This window comes from Sinocyclocheilus rhinocerous, unplaced genomic scaffold (assembly GCF_001515625.1).
Source record: "Sinocyclocheilus rhinocerous isolate Xijiao unplaced genomic scaffold, SAMN03320098_v1.1 scaffold747, whole genome shotgun sequence".
NCBI classification, from domain to species: Eukaryota; Metazoa; Chordata; class Actinopteri; order Cypriniformes; family Cyprinidae; genus Sinocyclocheilus; species Sinocyclocheilus rhinocerous.
The window spans coordinates 12851-13372 of record NW_015649219.1 but is presented as its reverse complement, the minus strand read 5'-3'; the positions used below and the strand labels follow the sequence as shown (position 1 = coordinate 13372).

Sequence of the window (522 nt, the reverse complement as noted above, 5' to 3'; positions counted from 1 at the left end):
GATTCACACTGGAGTGAAACCTTATAAATGTTCACACTGTGATAAGAGATTCATTCATTCAGGAGCCCTGAAAACACATGAGAGGATCCACACTGGAGAGAAACCTTACACGTGTTCACACTGTGACAAGAGATTCAATCAGTCTGGAATCCTGAAAACACATGAGATGATTCACACTGGAGTGAAACCTTACAAGTGTTCACACTGTGACAAGAGATTCAGTCGGTCAGGAATCCTGAAAACACATGAGAGGATCCACGCTGGAGAGAAACCACACACATGTGATCAGTGCGGAAAGAGTTTTAGAAAAAAAGGAGACTTTACATCACACATGAGAGTTCATACTGGAGAGAAACCATTTACTTGTGATCAGTGCGGGAAGAGTTTCTCACAATCGGCACATCTTAAGGATCACATGAACATCCACACTAGAGAGAAACTGTACACATGTGATCAGTGCGGGAAAACATTTTTGTGGGCTTCAGTCCTGAAGAAACACCTGAGAGTTCATACAAAGGAGAA

The 522-nt window shown here is 42.3% G+C and overlaps 1 protein-coding gene across 1 annotated transcript in view; it reads left to right on the top strand.

The window, feature by feature from the left end:
- The window catches only part of LOC107710298 (zinc finger protein 253-like), a gene marked incomplete at its 3' end in the record, with an annotated part of 793 nt that extends 273 nt beyond the window's left edge, over positions 1-520 (top strand). The window contains exon 2 of the mRNA XM_016515035.1: positions 1-520. Within this exon, the coding sequence (XP_016370521.1) occupies positions 1-520 (520 nt within the window).
- Between the last annotated feature and the right edge of the window lie 2 nt (positions 521-522).